This window comes from Gymnodraco acuticeps, unplaced genomic scaffold, assembly GCF_902827175.1.
Source record: "Gymnodraco acuticeps unplaced genomic scaffold, fGymAcu1.1, whole genome shotgun sequence".
Lineage (NCBI taxonomy): Eukaryota > Metazoa > Chordata > Actinopteri > Perciformes > Bathydraconidae > Gymnodraco > Gymnodraco acuticeps.
Window position 1 is genome coordinate 2,653,247 of NW_022989810.1, and position 16,598 is coordinate 2,669,844.

Here is a 16,598-nt window from a genome sequence, read left to right on the forward strand (position 1 = left end):
GGAGAAAACCCACAGTTTAAAGGGAAAAATGGGAGAAACCTCAGGGAGAGCAACAGAGGAGGGATCCCTCTCCCAGGACGGACAGACGTGCAATAGATGCCGTGTGTAAATTGAAAAGATAATACATTTGCAACATAGGTAGTCCAAATGTTTGGAAATGCATGTGTGTATAATAGGAAGATGAATCCACGAGGATATCCATCCAGGACCTATGATCCGGGACCACAGCCACGACTCAAGATCCAGGGCTCGCGATCCAGGAAACAGGACCGCAGGATCATCCATGACTCCGGATCCCGGCGTATATAGACACCAAAAAGAAAGAAATTTGGGGAAGCTGGGTTAATCGGAACATGAGAGTACACAGGTATAGACAGAGAGAAGGAAGAAGTAAGATGTCCCCCGACAAACTAAGCCTATATCAGCAAAACTAGGGGCTGAATCTAATCAGCCCTAACTATAAGCTTTATCAAAAAGGAAGGTCTTAAGCGCACTCTTAAAAACGGATAGGCTGTCTGCCGCCCGAACACAAACTGGAAGCTGATTCCACAAATGTGGAGCTTGATAAGAAAAGCTATTTGTTCTCCATCCTTTACCTGCCAACATTCTTGTTTGCAGAACACATGTCCGCTGACAGTATTTGGTGTGTATTAAAGTCATAAGCGTTAGGCGCTGGGGACATTTTCGAAATGGCCAGTTTTCCCACCACCACTCTTTAAAAGTAACTTATAAATGTATCTGAATAATAGCATGCACAAAGAAATGTAATTAACAAGAGCACTGGTTTAGTGTCAAGATGTGCAATTTGGACATGTAAGTAAACTTTTAATAGAAAATGTAAAAACAAAACATTGCTCCCGCTGTGCAGCAGCAGGGCGCAGGCACTGCAATTAAAAAAGGTAATGTAATCTAACTCTACTGACTCTAAAATGACCCAAAAACATGCTTGCGGAAATGTTGTTTGGCCTGCTTGCCTGAAGTAAATGTTGTATTTTTGCTTTATTTTCATGACAGAGAGTAGAATGCATAGTTTACATATTGAAGGAAAAAAGAAAATGTGTGGAGAAGCTGTGGAGAACAGGTGTGTTTAAGACTCTTAAATAAAGACGGAGATCATTGGCTTCCTCAATAAGTGTCCCCTGGCCACACATGTATACTGGTTCCTACGAAAATAGTGTGTAGCCTGACAGTGACTCTGTAAATCCTGTCTATACAGGTGTTGCTAGCTAATAGTAAGGAGAAAAAAAGGGTGGCGCACAATAGAGTTTTTTCTTTATCTGAAAAAAGTGTCCACACCACTTTTTTACATTACATTTACATTACATTGCATTTAGCTGATGCTTTTATCCAAAGCGACTTACAATAAGTACATTCGACCAGGAAGACACAACCTTGAAGAAAACAGAATCATATAAGTACATCAGGTTTCATAGAGCCAAACATTTCAAGTGCTACTCAACTGGCTATAGATAAGCCAGTCCTTTATTAGTATAAAAGTGCTTCGTTAATAGTTCTATCGCTCGAAGTGGAGTCGAAAGAGATGAGTTTTCAGTCTGCGCCGGAAGATGTGTAAGCTATCTGCTGTCCTGATGTCAATGGGGAGCTCACTCCACCATTTTGGAGCCAGGATAGAAAACCCACATGTTTTTGCTGATGGGAACTTGAGTCCCCCTCGCAGCGAGGGTGCAGCGAGTCGTTTGGCTGATGCAGAGCGTAGTGCACGCGCTGGGGTGTACGGTTTAACCATGTCCTGGATGTAGGAAGGGCCAGATCCATTCGCAGCATGGTAAGCAAGTACCATTGTCTTGAAGTGGATTCTAGCAGTTACCGGAAGCCAGTGAAGGGAGCGGAGGAGCGGAGTGGTGTGGGAAAATGTAGGAAGGTTGAAGACCAGACGAGCCGCTGCATTCTGGATGAGCTGCAGAGGTCGGATGGCACATGCAGGTAGACCAGCCAGGAGGGAGTTGCAGTAGTCTAGGCGTGAGATGACGAGAGCCTGGACCAAAAAAATACTTTTGAAAATAAATGGAGGCCCATGATTAAAGTGCATAGGCCAGACCCATCATGTGGATTTTCCAGACACACTGAAGCAATTGATTGGAAAGTAACAGCCAGTCAGGATGATTAAACCTCCGATATGATGCATGCACACAATTCAGTTAATTGGTTATTGAGTAACTGAAGGATACTACACTTACTGTGTATAGCTGCACTGTAAGTCCTTTATCTGAAATGGATCACATATGACACATGTTGACTGGTATGCATGTGTGATTAAGGAGCCCATAAGGGACTTATTTTAGATGATGATGTTAATCTAAAACAATTCTATTCCAAACTGTAGTATTTTGTGTTATCTGAGTAAAATGAAATTGCAATTGCATTTAGAGACAAAGCTCTAAAACATATTGCATATTTTAAGTCTTTACTCAAAAGACACATATAATGCTATTTGATTTGGAATATCATTTTCATTTTCAAGTTGGCATTTGAACAAAATCACCTATGTGATAATTGCTGATGTTATTTGTATACTCACCATTCTAATGGAAAGAAGACCTTTAATCTAATTGTAAAAAGAAACCGGTTCAGAGATTTTTCTTAATATAACACACCCTTTTACAAAGTAAAATAAAACAGTAGTGACATTTGAATTGTTCTGAACAGCAGTCCAAATATCTACTTGAAATACCCTGAGTGATTGATCCATGAAGGTGTTAAGTCATTACATATTGAACACTAGCTGGTGCCTCTTAGCAGTGTATGTGCTGGAGGGCAGCCAGAAGATGGCAGTCTTATTCCACTAGTGAAGGCTCCATTTCTTGCATTTACCTGCTTTCCTCTCTTTATGTCGGTATGTCTCTAAACCTGGTAACTCTATGGTTATCATTTAAATGGAAAGTCAAATCAACCCATAGGGGGTCATGGGGCACACTTATGTATCAGGTGTCTTACTCATCGTTGGATATGATGGCTTGCATTCAAAAAACGAAATTAAATCTTACATTAGTTTAGAGATGATGTCATCTTTTGCTGTTTGCAAGCACCCAGAGAACATTAATGGCTAACTCACCTGTCTGTTTACGTGTTCCCGCTGCAGGAGCTGAGCAGTGTGAACTACCTGGAGCTGTACCGCGTGGCTGACCTGTTCCACCTCCCCACCCTGGAGGAAGCCGTGGTGGGCTTCCTGGTGGAGCATCTGTCTGAGCTGAGCCACAGCCGGCAGGACGAGGCCCTGCAGCTGCCCTACCGCCTCCTCAGGGAGGTGCTGAAGAGCGACCGGCTCACCTCTCTGAGCGAGGAGGAGATCTGGAAGGTACTGGAAGTGTGTGTCTCAGTGAGTGTGAGTGTGTGTGAATATTGGTATTCCCTGCAAGTAGAAGCAGTAGTGTGTAATGTTATGATGCTGACAAATAAAGTGAGACAATGGCAGTGAATGTAGGGGGGATTACTTTAGTAGTTGTTATTGCTTTCTTTTCTTTATCTATGTACATTCAAGATTCAAGGCTTTATTGTTATGTGCACATTAGCTATGTAGGTATGGCAATATAACACTTAAGTCACAGGCTCCTCCAACAGTGCAACATGAATATATATAGGACATAGAACAAATAAAACAGATACAATAGTGCAAGAGAATGTTAGAATATATATATATATATAATCAGTACAAACTATTGACTCATTGTATATGCTTACACTTGGTTTCCATCGCTCAATGATAGCATATTGCATTGTGTATGCACTTCTTTAAGTTGTAACATAAAGCCTTATGCACTGTAGAAACTTAAATAAAAAAGGTTTGATCGTAGAAATAAAGTGAGAGACAATCTTCTTAGCTTGAACTAATTGCATCTTGGCGCTTAACTACTCTGTATATAACACACGCACACACACACATAGAAATGCATGACACATCATCTGCATGCAGACTAATAAACAACAAATTAAACACGCACCAGCTGCACCTCATACTGTTTGTTTATATTAATGAGCGATAGGAAGGACTGTTTTTGAACTGTGTGCACGTGTGATGGATGGATGGTGATGGTGAACGTGCACGTGTGCGGCAGTTGCGGGGTGGAGACTTACTGTTTTGACTGTTCATTTGTACCAATCAGCCTCCACCCTTCCACCCTCCACCTCCCCCCTCCGATCTCTCTCTCTCTCTCTCTGTCTTTCTCCCCTTCTCTCCTCTGATTAGGCCCACCGCGGCTCCATCAGGGCCCCAATCCCCCAGCTGTCACTCGGCCGCCCGTCTGATTGAAAACAATCAGGCCTCTGATGGCACAATTACCCTGACCCTTTAGCCAGCCGCCGCCGCCATAATCAGCCTCTGATTAGGCTGCTTTGGGCCTCCTTCACTTTGCCCAGAAGGTTAATTTAGGCATCAGACGGAAGCGAACGGCAAGCGGGGGCCGTCGTCCGAAAGGGTTGTGGGGGGGGGGGGGGGGGGCTATGCACGCCAATACCGGGCCGATATATCTTGGCAGTCAATCATCGTCACTCAGAGTTTTCTTAGAGTCTCTCACGCTCTGGAAATCACATTTGCCCGGCTTTGTTTTTCTTGCCATCTTTTTAGTTGCTTTTCCGTAGCTCCCCCCATCCCCTTACCTCTCTCTATCTCTCTCTCTCTCTATCTCTCCCTGTCTTTAGTGGTCTAACTCTCTCTTTCACTCACACACACATACACACACACACACACACACACACACACACACACACACACACACACACACACACACACACACACACACACACACACACACACACACACACACACACACACACACACACACTTTCTCTTTGAGGGGAAGCAGGGAGAAGGAGTTGATTTATTCCGTGCCCCGAGGAAGTTGCGTGATGCAGCGTGACCTTCACAGTCAGCTGCCGTAGTGCACACGCACGCACGCACGCACGCACGCACGCACGCACGCACGCACGCACGCACGCACGCACGCACGCACACACACACACACACACACACACACACACACACACACACACACACACAGTCACTTCAGAGCAATGAGGAGGAGAGAGGCGGGGTGAGCAATAGAGAAAGGGAGGTAGAGACAGTAGAGTGGCACAGATACCTTAAAGAGACAATCCTGACTTGCATGTTTGTTCCATATTCACACGTTGGATTAAAATGGGAATATAGGGAAAGCACAAATGAGGTTATAGTCTATAAATCATGCACCAAATGCTGTGTTTTGATTTATGGTGTGATACTTTGGATTTTGTCTGATTTGCCTTTTGTCTGAAAACAAAATGTCCACTATATCTCATCTTCATTCTGCTTTAAGTGCTCCATCTCTGCACAGATTACGTCAAACACCACTTTGTTTTCCCGGTAATAATATCAGTGATCTCCAGTCATCTCGCCCACATTCACACCTCGGCACAACTAAATAACCTTCCACCGCTCTCAAGTTCAATTAAATTCTCTGCACTCCAGTTCGCCTGCATTAAACAAAGGAAGGAGCCTGTGGATATTTACCGGCTGTATATTGAATGCTGCTGATTAATAAATACTTGTGTGTGGATGCAGTGCGGGCGTGCCTCAGTCTTGCAATAATAGCCTATAGGCGTGTAGAGAAATAATTGTGATAAGCAGACCCACGCTCATTTCTTTCCTATTATTTTCTGCCTTTTTTCACTCATTCCTCTAATCTCTCATTCTTAACATACTGACTTCATGCTGTTTCCTACTTCCTTTTACTTTCCTCTTGCTCCCTTTTTGCCTTTAGTCTTTTTTCTCTCTTTTCATGGAATGTATGAAAGATTTTATTTTACATTTATAAAGTGAGAGAGTATTTTCTGCAGACCACATGAGAAAAAGACAGTTTGTTTAAATTAATATAATCAAAAAGAGGATAAAAACACAAAGAATGTTGTCCAATTAAGCAGTTAAAGGTGGGGTAGGTAAGTTTGAAACCGGCTCGAGATACACTTGTTGTTATATTCCATGGAATGCTCTTAACATCCCGATAGCAATGAATATCTGAAGAGCTTTGACAAAAAATCCATAAAAAAATGTCATCTCTGGAAGCCGTAGTACTGTAAAAAGCACGACCAATCATCTGAGCCGGCCCGGCTAAAGTAACTGGATGGCCTACCTGCCTGTCAGCCTTCCATCTGTGCACAAACTTATCTCATGCCCTCATTGGTCATGTGCGCGTTCGTGTGTGTTGGAGGAGGGGCTCTGTAAGGAAGTGGCAGATTTTTTCCGGTTGTGTATTTTCAAATTCTAGCGCACTCGAGCTGGTTTCTCCAAAATTACCTACCCCACCTTTACGCCCAATTTGAAACAGTAAATGTAATGTATTTATCCAATTGTTCATTTAAATGTATGTTGCAGTTTCCAAATATTTGAACAAACTAGAACACATTAAAAAGTGTTTTTTAAAACGCTACTTGGCACAATTTGTAATGTATATAGTACCATATTTCTATATGTTTCAGTTTCAGTTATTGTGTAATCTTTAGATACTGATATATGTCTTTACTACTGTGGATACGTATAATTATATATATACAATTTTCATCCTAGGTATACCTCAACTATGAGAGACAAAATGAGAAGAAAAAAAAAATCCAGAAAATCACATTGTCTGATTTTTAAAGAATTTATTTGCAAATTATGGTGGAAAATAAGTATTTGGTCAATAACAAAAGTTCATCTCAATACTTTGTTATATACCCTTTGTTGGCAATGACAGAGGTCAAACGTTTTCTGTAAGTCTTCACAAGGTTTTCACACACTGTTGTTGGTATTTTTGGCCCATTCCTCCATGCAGATCTCCTCTAGAGCAGTGATGTTTTGGGGCTGTCGCTGGGCAACACGGACTTTCAACTCCCTCCAAAGATTTTCTATGGGGTTGAGATCTGGAGACTGGCTAGGCCACTCCAGGACCTTGAAATGCTTCTTACGAAGCCACTCCTTCGTTGCCCGGGCGGTGTGTTTGGGATCATTGTCATGCTGAAAGACCCAGCCACGTTTAATCTTCAATGCCCTTGCTGATGGAAGGAGGTTGTCACTCAAAATCTCACGATACATGGCCCCATTCATTCTTTCCTTTACACGGATCAGTCGTCCTGGTCCCTTTGCAGAAAAACAGCCCCAAAGCATGATGTTTCCACCCCCATGTTTCACAGTAGCTATGGTGTTCTTTGGATGCAACTCAGCATTCTTTCTCCTCCAAACACGTCTAGTTGAGTTTTTACCAAAAAGTTCTATTTTGGTTTCATCTGACCATATGACATTCTCCCAATCCTCTTCTGGATCATCTAAATGCTCTCTAGCAAACTTCAGACGGGCCTGGACATGTACTGGCTTAAGCAGGAGGACAAGTCTGACACTGCAGGATTTGAGTCCCTGGCGGCGTAGTGTGTTACTGATGGTAGCCTTTGTTACTTTGGTCCCAGCTCTCTGCAGGTCATTGACTAGGTCCCCCCGTGTGGTTCTGGGATTTTTGCTCACCGTTCTTGTGATCATTTTGACCCCACGGGGTGAGATCTTGCGTGGAGCCCCAGATCGAGGGAGATTATCAGTGGTCTTGTATGTCTTCCATTTTCTAATAATTGCTCCCACAGTTGATTTCTTCACACCAAGCTGCTTACCTATTGCAGATTCAGTCTTCCCAGCCTGGTGCAGGTCTACATTTTTGTTTCTGGTGTCCTTTGACAGCTCTTTGGTCTTGGCCATAGTGGAGTTTGGAGTGTGACTGTTTGAGGTTGTGGACAGGTGTCTTTTATACTGATAACGAGTTCAAACAGGTGCCATTAATACAGTTAACGAGTGGAGGACAGAGGAGGCTCTTAAAGAAGAAGTTACAGGTCTGTGAGAGCCAGAAATCTTGTTTGTTTGTAGGTGACCAAATACTTATTTTACCGAGGAATTTACCAATTCATTCATTAAAAATCCTACAATGTGATTTCCTGGATTCTTTCCCCCCATTCTGTCTCTCATAGTTGAAGTGTACCTAGGATGAAAATTACAGGCCTCTCTCATCTTTTTAAGTGGGAGAACTTGCACAATTGGTGGCTGACTAAATACTTTTTTGCCCCACTGTATATATATACATTTTTTATTTTATATATTTATAGTTTATTCTATTTTGTATTTTTTTTTAGGATGAATAGAGTATATATCTATCTCTTACATTCTTGTCACTCAACTATTTAATAAAAGACCTACAGTAGTAACAAAAGGATTATTATTGTCACTTAAAGGGTGAGCCATGTGTAATACTGAATTTGCATTATAACATATGCTAACTTTATGAGACTGTTGAAATAATATATAACTCATCAGTGTTTCTCTGCTCTATCTGGCTGCAGCTGGTGGTTCTGTGGCTGGAACACGACTGCCGGTACCAGTACACCGAGGATCTGATCCAACACGTGCGCTACGGCCTGATGGACGTCACCGCGCTGCACCACCTGGCCCGGAGCCACTCCCTGGTCCAGTCCAGCCCGACTGCTGCCTCCCTGGTGGAGGAGGCCTTGGACTACCACCACGGCACCTTCGCCCAGCCCCTCCGCCAGTCAGCCCGCACCCGGCCTCGCTTCCAGTCCCTCACCCTCTACATAGCCGGGGGTAGGAAGCGGGAGTCGAGCAGGGTCAGGGAGCTGCGGTACTTCAACCCGGCCGCGCAGGAGCACGTACGGGTCTCAGGTGGCTCCAACTGGAGCGAGCTGGCACCCATGCCCACGGGGCGCAGCCACCACTGTGTAGCTGTGATGGGGAACTTCCTGTTTGTTGTGGGTGGGGAGGTGGAGCACTCCACCGGGAGGACGTGTGCCGTAAGGACCGCTTGTCGATACGACCCCAGGGGAAATTGTTGGACTGAGATTGCTTCCATGAAGGCCTGCCGAGAACACTTTGTCCTGGGGGTGCTGGGGCAGTTCATGTACGCAGTGGGGGGGAGGAACGAGCTGCGGCAGGTGCTGCCCTCTGTGGAGCGGTACTGTCCCAAGAGGAACAAATGGATGTTTGTGCAACCCTTCGACCGCTCTCTGTCCTGCCACGCCGGCTGTGTGGCTGACAGCCTGCTCTGGGTCTCAGGTATTCAGCTATAAGAAGACGGACTCACCTTGATTCTACACATTAATACACACACACAAACACCTTCTTGTATTCTAGATTCAAACACTGCTTTGTGCACATTTGTACCAACAGCTTTTGTGCTCTGATTAAAGCCAAGGTGTTATTTTATGTTACAGGTGGGGTGACAAACACAGCTCAGTACCAGAATCGACTGATGGTGTATGACCCAGAGCAGGTAAGGGTGAAGTGATGTCAACTCACACTTTTTGAAAGATTGTTTGGAAATTTCTGCTCTATTGATTGTGAGAGACGGGGAACAGATCCACCCAGGGTTTAACAGAGCTAAACAGGGCTAGAAGAGTGAAATGTGAGTGCTATATGCGAGGTTGCAGGAAACATGGCTTACATGACTAACTAAAACAGTGCAACTAGTAGAGTGTACATCTCTCCCCTCCCAAACAAAAAAGAATGGAATCTGACTCCATTGTCCCCCCAGGGTCCTTTACAGTCAAGATGATGGCAAAGATAACGAGAATGGGGATTTTTTTCAACACATTGAGCATATAATTAAGTTCAAATAAAACCAAACTCGTAAATTGTTCCTAAATGAAACTGCTCACATCAAGGTCTGTGGATTATCATTGGTAACCGTTAGGATTTCTGGAAAAGAGACATTGCTGATAACTTTTTTAAATGGCTGACACTTTAAGAAACCACAGTATAAACTAGTTCCATTATAATGGAGAGAAGGCAGGCATCTTTACAATAGTGTAGACTGATAACAAATATATATTTTTTACATTTTGGGGGAAACTGTCCTTTTAATACTTTACCTTGTGTTATTACTTTTTTGTAGTACACCTTTTGTTCAGTTATGTATATAAAGCTGTTAACCTTTTGTCATCTGTTGTTCTCATTTTTTTCTTCACTTAGGTTGTTTTCCGTACCTGAATAAGTGTTTAATGATAGAGAGTTTCCTATAGTGTAAAGCCTTCTAAGAGAAATGTGGTACTTAGGCTATAAGAACAATAGTTGGTTATACTTAAAAGTTAACATGTTGGCCTGCATTAATGTTTGTCGCAGTAATATCATTGTTTGGAGATGATGCAGTGCATACTTTTGCAGGAAACACTTAATCAGTGAAACAATAATGACCATTTTTCAATTTAAACAAATTAATGCATACAGTATTTGCTTTGATGGATTACACACCCGGCAGGTGTCAAAGAGTCTGCTAATTGATTTTCACAGCATATGTAAATTAATTTAAACCAATAGCATCGTGGAAAATAGTAAAACTACATACAAGATTTGACTTTCTTTAGCATGAAATCAACATAAAAGTGTTTTTTAGTAAATTATCCATGGGACAAAAACATTTTGTTTACTTTAAAGGGGTCCTATTATGTCAATTTGCCAGGTTACATATTAGTATTAAGTGCCTCTACTGTGACAAGCTCTTTCTTTTTCTCATACTGCCTGTGCTGCAGCACCTCTTTTCACCCTCTGTCTGAAACCAGAGCCCAGTCTGCTCTGATTGGTTAGCTGGCCAGCTTTGTTGTGATTGGTCAACTGCTTAGAGATGTCCCTCCCCTTAGCCTATTATGTACAATGTGTGCGAGCACTCGCCAATAGAAGTGCGAGTGTTGTCACAATAGAAGTAAACAAAGGAGTCCAATCGAGGGTTTTTTAGGCAGGGGGGGGGGGAGTGTGTGGGAGAGCAAGTCCTTCCCAAGGGGGCTTTGGGATTTTAGCCTTTGCAGACCATTTACATGCACACAAACCTATATAACTACAGGAAAGGGAAAACCACAAAAAGCATAATTGGGCCTCTTTCATGTACTAACTTCCAAATATTGCCTCAACAATGTCACTACCCTTTTAATTACCGTGCCCGGCCCGTTTTTGGTTGCGGTTCCACTTGGCGTAGTTCCGGCTAGCGGGTACTTTTTCACAGTTTTTCTGGCTCTCCAAAATCGAGGTTCTTTCCGGGACAACAACCGGGCTGAGTATGCTAAACTAGTGAGAGAATCACTGGCAACTACAACAAAATGAATATATTTGACCGTGATTTAATTGTAATACACGTTTCAAAATGATGCCGAAGTAACAACATACTGATACCGGTTAGTAAAAACCATGAATTAATGCTGTGACAAGTCTGCAGACAGACGGCAGGCGAAAAACCTTTTAAAATGCGTGTTTTCTGAATGGAGATCGGCTAAGCTAACGCAGTATATGCTCCGACCGTCCACACTCACAACAACAGCCTGTATTCGCCATGACACAGGCAGTCTGTGGTTTGTACTTGTTTAACTTTTGTCTAGTTTCTGAACAGATATGAGGAGCTGTGAGCTCTGAGGGCTAACGGCTGATGTTGGTTTTGTGTTTCGCATTGAAGATGACGTCACGGCTCCGCCTACACTGCGTTACTATAGTTACTATCCCAGTTCCTGTACTGTAATGGAAACGCGGCATAAAGTTTTGCCTGGCCTAACAAGGCCTAACCATACCATACGAGGCCCTGCAGTGGAAATGCGCCATTACGCTTCAGCCTGTGTTTGTGTATGTTTACGAGCCAGCTACTAAAGAGGGCTGGGTCTCGGTGAGGCTGTATATAGTGTGGAGGTATGGAGGGCGTATACAGTATGTGTAAGGTGCCCATCCATATGGGCCTCTGTTTGTACATGTTGGCTCGGAAGCCAGGGAACGAAGAAGCGAGAGAAAGAGAGAAGGGAGTCTCATTTGTATTCACCATGAATCTACATTCACCTGCCAGAGCAACAGCAACCCCCCACCCACTCTACCCTCAACAGATGGCCACCCGTCAGCTCCCAGCAGACACACACACACACACTCTCATTCTCTGCCTCAATCAAACACACACACACACTGACACAAAATGAGCTTCGAACACACTTAGTGGAATGAGCGGGGATCCTTGGTGTAAAATGGAGTGGCTGAAACATATGATTAGAAATAGGGAGGGAAGTCATTAGTACAAGCCAGAGCTCCAGTGTCATGTTATTTATCTAGCACTGAGCATACATCAATTACCCATGCATGGATATGCTTAAATATTAATCTTCTTATTCATCCTCTTTCCCATCCCGCCCTCTCTGTTTCTCCCTCCCTCTTCGTGCTACACCTAACCTGCTTCTCATCTTCATCATGTTCTTCCTTCTGTCTTTCCCCTCCTTCTGTTTTCCCTTTAATCCCTTCTCCACCTCTACAGGACCAGTGGTTGGCACGCAGTCCCATGTTTCAGAGGCGGGTCTACCACGTGATGGCGGCGGTGAGGCGGCAGCTCTACGTGCTTGGGGGGAACGACCTGGACTACAACAACGACCGCATCCTGGTGCGCCACATCGAGTCCTACAACATGGACCTGGACCAGTGGACGCGCTGCTCCTTCAGCCTCCTCACAGGTGGGCAGAGTGGAGAGAACACACATGTGACTAGAGTAGACACACAATTCCAATAATGATACTGGGGATGGTTAATAAGTTGATAGGACCCCATTGGTTAATCCTTAGTGGCCAAGACTGCTTTTTAAATTTTTTTTAAATGTTGCTAGTTCGGTAAGACTAATGTAAAGGAATAGTATAACCTACGCTTGTTTACTTTTTTGCCAGAGAGTTACAGGAGAAGATTGATACCACTTTCATGCTTAATATGAAGCTGTATTCAGGAGGCTTAGTTTAGCACCAACATGGACTATGTATATATTTTTTCGATCATCTAAGAAGAGTACAACTAATGCTTTAACTTGAGAAGCAGCAGAGGAGAAGGACCAATTCATTGAGACCCTGAACTCCCAAGATAACACACAGGAATTGAAATATAAATGTGATAAAACTATAGTTGATGATGGCGCTATTGTTAGAGTAAAAATCCGAATTTCCGAAATAAAAATGTATTATAATTCTTTGGATATTGTTTCAGATTATAAAATCATACATTTGATACATTTTCTGTGATTAAAGTAACCACAATGCTTCACTTTGAAATGTTGGATTACTTAATCACACCACAGACAGCCATGGTAAATGGTAAATGGACTGCACTTATATAGCTTATAGGCTTACCCTTAGTAAGCATGCAAACTTATTACTGTAGAATAGATAGTACTTTCAATTGGTTCAGCAATAAGGAAATACTGATCAGAAGAATCCAAAAACCTGTAAAACTATACACTGATTTGAGTTGGCAGCTTTATGTCACCATGCCACTGTCAATCAAATCTGAGAAAACCAAACACACAGTCCTGAGGAAGTAGACTAATTCACTTTTGAATGTGAAAATCCTAACATTTAATACGTATGTCTTTTCATTTGATTGCAGCTGATATACTCATGAAACATAATGGTACATAGAAGGTTTAAGGGGATAAACAAATGCGTATTAATCTCAAATACAGTATATATTTTTCTAATTCCAATACATTACACTGTTCATGATGTACATTGCACAGTATGTGATGCTTAGAAACATACAGTAGATCCTCTCCTCTCATTAGATTACACACAACGCCCCGTTTGTTGTGAGTAGGAGGTAGGATGATATACACTGAAAACACATATATCCTTGAGTTGGACCGCATCTATAGCCTCCAGGCTGGTGGAGGAGGGCTGTACCACCTTCACTACACACACAATCTGTGGTGCAGATACTGCAGGATGTAAACATATTCTCTCATTTAATGTGTCTGCATGGTTTAAAGTGTAGGGGTTGATGATTAGAAATGTTAAGAGTGAATGAGTGAGTTTTGAGAGATTTTTTTTGAAGGATTCAAGAGTGTTGGCCTTTTGGATGTGACTGGGGAGGGAGTCCCAGAGGGAGGGAGAAGCTGCAGGACGATGTTTAGAGAGAAGTCATGGGTAGAGCGGGTTAGTGAGTTTGGGCCAATACAAATGATTAGTTTAGTTTCAGAAAAATGTCAGTGAGGCAGTTGGTGAGTTGGGAGTGTATGGTGGCAGAAATAGTTGTTGTAGAGAGGTAGAGCGACTTCCTCCTTCTCTCCTTCCGTATGACTTTCCTCTTTTGTTCTGTCCTCATATCTGTCAAAGTTTAGGACAAAGTCACAGTGAAAAAGAACAGGACACTCTTGTCCTTGCCCCATCTTTATCTCTCTGCATCCCGGGGGGGACTGGGGGGTCATATTGTCAGGATGTCCTCTCCCTGTTAGTGAAGCATTGTGTCATCTCTCCCCAGGTCAAAACGAGTCCGGAGTAGCCGTCCACAATGACAGGATCTATGTGGTGGGAGGATACTCAATTTGGACCAACGAGCCTCTGGCATGCATTCAGGTGAGTGATAAGGCTTCTAACAGTTATTATCAGTTTATCAGATAAAGAGAATTTAGGTATTTTATTGAATATATGCTTTTCATAGTGACGTTAAACAACAATGATAAAGTATTAATTCAATTGAATTAGACACTACAGGGCTCTATGGAAGCCTTGAGAGGCAAACAAAGAAAAAAAGTTCTGGTAAAAGTGAATTTTCTTTTTTGTCATCAGGATCATTTGTGTTAATGTCTGTCTCTGTAATACTAATTTCTACTACAGGATACTGAAATGCACCCCAATAATTATAAATTCAAGCTGTGGATTTTCCTCCACCCTTTCATATTTTAAATGTTAGACTCTTCCCCTTGTGTGTTCTGATGTACAATAAAAGAGTATAGCTGTATAGAGTAATTCCAAAAAAAAGTATAGCACACACAACCAAGCAAATAAGAAAGGGTTTTCGAGAAAAGAAAACCCTTCAGTTACCAAAAATGTGACTGTAGAGTTGAAGATGGCTAAGATTTAATGGTTACAAGCGATTGGACTTGTGTGCTTTTCCTGCTCATTAGTGTCGCTTGATAGAAAAATAATATCAAAAACTTTACGATTTTTGTGTTTGTATGAGGTGGCAGAAGCTTTTTTAACATCTATATCTGAAGACATTTGGGAGTAACTAAATCATAAATCCTTGGAGGTAGTCTATGAGGATAAGCAAATAAGTTTCCTCTTTCCAGGTGCTGGATCTGAGCTCGGAGGGGAAGGAGGAGGTTTTCTACGGGCCAACACTGCCATTCGCCTCCAACGGGATAGCGACGTGTTTCCTACCTGCTCCTTACTTCACCTGCCCAAACCTACAGACTCTACAAGTACCCCATCACAGGATAGGTGCTGTTTAATCCTCTGATGAACAAAACGTCAAAGAACACAAACACATGAACTAACCAGAGAATGAAGGAGCCTCAACACAAACTCTGGACCGTCAGTATTTGCAAACGTACCGGATCTTTGCTATCTTTCCGGAACCTGCCCTCTCTGTCACACGAGGGAAGATCCAAATTGAATAACTTGACTTCAAGAGCCATGTTATTCTGCAACTCACTAACAAACCACTGTCACAATATTATAGCATATCTGTTGTTCTTTCCCCTAATACTGAGGCACCACTCATGATGCCCAGTGAAGCAAGGTAAGAAAAAAATATTCCTGAGGGATTATAATTCCCTGAGAAAACAGGAAATAAATCCCATTACCAAATAGAGACTTGTGGGATATGAATGCATTGATCAATGGTCCACTTGAAGTCAAAGACACTGACCTGTATGGGACCTATTACAGGGCTGTAGGAGCGTTTCTAGCTCAAATCTCTGTATCATTTCATCAGACCTCTATAATCACTTTGGTGGCCTAAAAACAATATAAAAGACAAAGCTTGTTATCTCATTGACTCACATGTACTTTGAAATTAAAGATACGATCGGCAAGTGTTAAGAGCTTGAAGCTGAAGCCCACATAAAAAGATAAATAACCATTTAAAAATTAAAATCAGGTAATAATGACTTGATTTGAATTTAGAAAAGACTACGGCAGCCCTGAAAGGCAAGTGAAAAAAACCATCTGACATAAATTGTTTACTCTCCTGGGTTCAAGACTTAAGAATAACCCCATTTAAAAAAACAACAACATTTGGCTCAACATTGACCCCTGTACTACAAAAAAAAAACATTTTCCCCACCTGTTTATCAAATAATATAATTAAGCAAGATCATCCAGGCAAAACCTTTAAATCCCCCCTTTTAATTATGAACCAAAACATTATAATAAATAACCACAATTTCTCTCATTTGCCTCCATACACTTCTGGATGTGTGTATGTTATTTAAAAATGTAAGTGAGTGTGAGTTTGCTCAGGGCCGAAGACTATTTATTATCAAATGAATGTCCGTCATCATTAAGAGAATATCTATGGAATATACTCCAAAAAAGTGTCTACTATATTATAATATCACTCCAGTGTGCAAATCTACTTTGACCAAAAGAAAGACAATGTCTCTGCACTTCCCTCTCCTGTCCAAAACAACATGTCTCAAAGAATATATGGCACATTTTCAAAATAAAAGAAGCTATGTACATTTATCTGGAATGTTGTCTATGTTAATAGCTATGATGGGAAGATGGTGAATTACCGAGCACACTCATTTTAAGCATCACTTCTAGTGCCTTTCTTTTGCTTGTCTAACAACTTCTGGTACCAC

The 16,598-nt window shown here is 42.2% G+C and overlaps 1 protein-coding gene across 6 annotated transcripts in view; it reads left to right on the forward strand.

The window, feature by feature from the left end:
- The window catches only part of klhl32 (kelch-like family member 32), a 49,563-nt gene extending 33,084 nt beyond the window's left edge, over positions 1-16,479 (forward strand). For 2 of the 6 annotated variants that reach the window (XM_034229199.1, XM_034229213.1), the window contains 6 exons: positions 3,101-3,316; positions 8,347-9,073; positions 9,232-9,290; positions 12,291-12,483; positions 14,270-14,364; positions 15,081-15,242. In XM_034229199.1, the coding sequence (XP_034085090.1) occupies positions 3,101-3,316; positions 8,347-9,073; positions 9,232-9,290; positions 12,291-12,483; positions 14,270-14,364; positions 15,081-15,242 (1,452 nt within the window). Of the gene's footprint in view, positions 1-3,100; positions 3,344-8,346; positions 9,074-9,231; positions 9,291-12,290; positions 12,484-14,269; positions 14,365-15,080 lie in introns of all 6 variants that reach the window. The other 4 variants (XM_034229205.1, XM_034229182.1, XM_034229174.1 and 1 more) reach the window with 3 other exon arrangements.
- The last annotated feature ends 119 nt before the right edge of the window (positions 16,480-16,598 follow it).